The sequence below is a fragment of the Phalaenopsis equestris genome, unplaced genomic scaffold (genome assembly GCF_001263595.1).
Source record: "Phalaenopsis equestris unplaced genomic scaffold, ASM126359v1 Scaffold000002, whole genome shotgun sequence".
NCBI lineage: Eukaryota > Viridiplantae > Streptophyta > Magnoliopsida > Asparagales > Orchidaceae > Phalaenopsis > Phalaenopsis equestris.
Window position 1 is genome coordinate 49476117 of NW_018164444.1, and position 4356 is coordinate 49480472.

Below are 4356 nucleotides of genomic sequence, written 5' to 3' on the forward strand. Positions count from 1 at the left end.
TATATATATATATATATATAAGTTCTAAAAATGGGAGCCAGCCTTTAGTTATGCCCATACATATATATATAGAACTTTTAAAACTTTTATATATATATATAAGTTCTAAAAATGAGAGCCAGCCTTTAGTTATGCCCATGCGACTCAAAGGCAATTAATGGCAGTCATCAACTGTTGCGCTCTGCCATCCAGCGCCGACTCCCATAATCCCATTATCAGTTCCTCTGCCGACAAAGGCTGGCCACTGAAGTCCATGAACACTGCCTGTTCTGACCGACTCCATATATCAATTTCGTTGCTTCGTTCAAGCTTTTGCCATCTGGATGTCTTACTATTGTTGATTATATGTAACCATCGCCTGTCCTAATCTCTCCTGTGGCTGTAGCTGAGCACCATCCATTCATCATTCGTGTTTTTAACGTGATCATCTTCCGAATTTTTCTTGGTGGGGCATCGCGTTCGTGTCGTTTCTATCATATTTAATTCAATATCGTGGAATTAAGCACCATTAAATTTTGATTGGAATATGTAACTCAAAGAGTTGGTAGGTTACTTAAAATATTTCGTAGTTTTGGAGGTGTTGGATCCTGACTTATTTTTGCATTTTAAAATGAGGGGATTGTGTGATCTCTTTTTTATTGAATGATCTCTTATTTATAAACAAAAGTATATAATATATGAAATTATATTTATGTCCTTATATAAATAAGTGTTGTGTGGATTATTTAAAATATTTCACTCTTGTGACCTAAGGGCATTGCTGCTCTCTGGCTCGCTCTATTTGCCTTAGTTGGATTTCAACGAGCATTGTCCGCCGACTTGATCAGGTCGATAGCTTAGTTGGGGAGAAAGTGGCTTGATTTGTATTGTTGGTAGGATAGATAGATAGACGTTATTGGTTGGATGGTGTTCTACTTGTCAGGGATCGATAAGACTAATCTGCTAAGTCTTGCTGATCGTTGTCAAAGAACTTATGCAAGCCCTTGATTCATGTCAAATCGACAGAGAGAAGTTAAGATGTCGGGCGGATGGTAAATCGACCTATTCAGATAAGTGGCCGCCCTTTGGCTAAGAGGTCCCAAAGGATGGTTGCTTAGTCGTTCTTGTTATAGTCATAGGATTCGGTAGATTGGATCCTTAGTCGGTTTGGCTGCATCGATGTATTAGGTTCAGATAATCATTTATCTCGTGTTTAGGTGAGCCTCTCCACTCATGTCACTTATCTTTATCAAAATTGGTTTCGAGTTTGATTCAACTCGCTGAGTGTGGCTACCTAGGTCTTCTAGGAGATTTTTGTTGGTATATTTTCCGTGTAGAGAAGGATATTCTAATGTAGGGATGTTTTGAGATATTGATTCTTTTCTTTTGATATTTTCTTAACTGAGGATGCTCCAGGAATTTAAATCATGGTTTATCAGATTATTCTCGATCAAATGAACCTAAGAATTTCATAAATATTGACATATCTATTATATTTAAATGATATAAAATTGCATTAATTACTGGTCAATTCACATACAAATTTAAAAAATAAGAATATTTTCTATAAAGAAAATTCATGACAAAACATAAAAAATTAAGATATTTACATAAAATCAACAAAATAATTATCATAAAATTTTAATAACAAAATAAATATCATTAATAATTAATATATCAAATTTTTTATACTAATTCTCATGAAAATTAATTAAAAAAAAATCCTAATTCAAATCTTTCTCCTATCTAATATCTTCCAAACCCTAAAATTCAGTTTCCAAAAAACACCATCAACAATAAAAACAATTAAAAGAAAGATCAAAATGGATTGCACTATGCCAAAATTTTCACTTGATCTACTTTTCTGTTTTCCCTTTCTAATAACAAAAAAAAAAATCATGAAAAATTTACATTAACACTACCGCTGGCAGCACAGCTACAAATGGGGCAAAAGTCGACCGTTGGGCTGCAAAGGGCACAGAGACAGAGATGACGGCAAGGTAGAAGAAGCACAGTAGCCGCACTCCCACCGCAGCTCCTACAAACCCGCAACGCCATTGAAACCTCCATGGCCGTATTATCCAAACCTTCATTATCGCCACAACAACATGATTCAGCATCATCTGCAGGTTCAATATATATCTCTTGCTCTTCCTGCTTGACACTGCAGGTTTGTGTGGCGAGAACTTGCTCTAGATTGGCGCGGAGAAGATTAACGGTAGCTTCGTTCGTCTGTGCTAACTCTCGCCACACCTGATTCTCAATACAGAGGCTTCGAACTCGCTCTTCCAGAGCCCAATTCAGCTTCTTTACGGTCTCAATCTCATCATCCTTTGCTTTCAACTGTTTCCTCACTTCGTCTTCTACAGCTGCTAGAAGCCGCCGTGAAAACCGCTTCCGTTGCTCGGCAAGCTCTGCTGTTATCTGCTGAGTCTGTATGACAAAAAAGATTTGATTTTTAGAGAAGGAATCACACAAAAACAGGGGAAATTTGGAGAGGAGAATTAGGTACATGATGTATGATAAGGCGGTCGTGCTCGAACATCTGTTGCTGAAAATCAGAAGAGATTTCCTCTGCGAGTAGAGATAACGGTTCTCTTGATCGCTTCCTTCCAATAACGCCGGCTTTGGAAATAGGCATCATGAGGCCTCCTTGATGGGCATCCATTAATTTGGCGACGAGTTCTCTGCTCAACAAGCAACAGGGAAGTAAATGAAGGTGAGCAAAATTAATTTTTTGTATTGAAGAGAAGGAAGGAGAAGCGAAAGCAAGAGATATTGGACCTGTCCATGAGGAGTTGAGGGGCTAAGAGGTGAAGATGGTGTGCTTCAACGGCCATGGGAGGATGAGGAGGAGGAAGAGGAGAAGGATAAGTCATGCAAGAGGGATGGGCGAGAAGGGAGGGGGAAGTGGGGGGTTTATTAGTGGTTTAGGAGAGAGAAAAGGGGGAGGTTTCTCATATTAATAAAAGGAGGGAGGGAGGGAGGTGGAGAGATCAGCAAAAAAAAAAAAGATAAATCGATGGTCGTTGCTTTATTAATGGCTAATTTTGTTGTTATTGCTGAATTAATCGGGGTTTTGGGCGTAATTAACGTATAGGAGGACTAATCTTAGAGGATTAAGGGCAAGACTGAAGGGGTGGTTATGATCCATGCGATGGAAAGCTTGATGGGGAACGGAACATTACAGAAATATAACGTCTCATACGCAATTCAAGCAACAAAAATATATCTAAATATCCCTAAATTGTTATGAATTAACCTATGCAGCACTAAAATTTAAAAAACAATAAAATATTGTAAATAGTAATTTTTGGTATGAAATTGTTGAACCACGAACTGCCATTGAATCACACCCGAGAAATAGAAACACACGCATATAGTGATAGTTAATAGATTCTTTCGAGAAAAGGTAAAGAGAATTCGAGATAGTTGATAGAGTTTCTTTAATAGGAGAAAATAATGAGATAATTTTTTTTCTTTTACTTATACAATGATTAATATTTATAGGAGTTGAGGCTAAAAATAAAGAAATCCCGTGAAGAATTCATGGGTGATATTATGTACAATTTTAACTCAAATGCTTACAGAAATTAGTGTTTCGGTGAAGCATTCGGCTTCTTCATGCACACGAATAATTAACTTTCTAATTGTTTATCCAAATTTTGACCCCAAGGTTTGTCTTGAAAGGATTAAAAATAAAAGATAAAGAATTTGTCTAAAGATATTGTAACACCTATACTATCCTCTCTTACACACATCAACTAAAAAAATTAATTAATTTTATGTAAATATAGTTGTAGTTATAATAATTATTCTTGATGCGTGCTAGAAAATTCGCGACGGTAGAGTAATGGATTATCGTCTTAGTGTTGCACGAGAATTCAGCACACACTTAGATGAAAATGAATCAAGCTGTAATAACATCAGAAGTTTTTACGTGGAAAACCAGTAAAAAGGGAAAAACCACGGGGTCTGGTCTAGTTGTAAAAATCCACTATCAAAATCCACTATCAGTTGATAAACATATGCCCCATGTCTCACAGGCGGGAAAGGGGTACTAGTTTTCCACGTTACAACGTCAACTGATGACATCTAGTAAGCGGTGGTTGACGGAGGTTGGCGGTGATCGATGGTAGTTGACTACAATCGATGACGGTCGGCGGTGGTCGACGATGGCGATGATGATCTTGAACTTTGACTTCTTCTCAAAACCTCACGTTCTCTCTTAAGCCTCCTTTCCTTCATGTGAGGGGTGAGGCTTTATTTATAGTGTTTTCAGTGCAATAAATACAAGAATATGAACCATTTTGATCGGACAGCCCGGAGAGCTTCCCTTGATCAGATGACGTTTGATGGACATTTGAGTGCCTTAAC

At 37.5% G+C, this 4356-nt stretch overlaps 1 protein-coding gene across 1 annotated transcript; it reads right to left on the reverse strand.

The window, feature by feature from the left end:
* Window positions 1–1726: 1726 nt before the first annotated feature.
* On the reverse strand, window positions 1727–2923 carry LOC110030556 (probable BOI-related E3 ubiquitin-protein ligase 3). The gene is made up of 3 exons (XM_020733323.1): window positions 2764–2923; window positions 2492–2666; window positions 1727–2412 (listed from the first exon to the last, which is right to left on the reverse strand). The coding sequence occupies exons 1-3, from the start codon at window positions 2856–2858 to the stop codon at window positions 1876–1878; spliced, it is 807 nt and encodes a 268-aa protein (XP_020588982.1). The 5' UTR covers window positions 2859–2923; the 3' UTR covers window positions 1727–1875.
* Between the last annotated feature and the right edge of the window lie 1433 nt (window positions 2924–4356).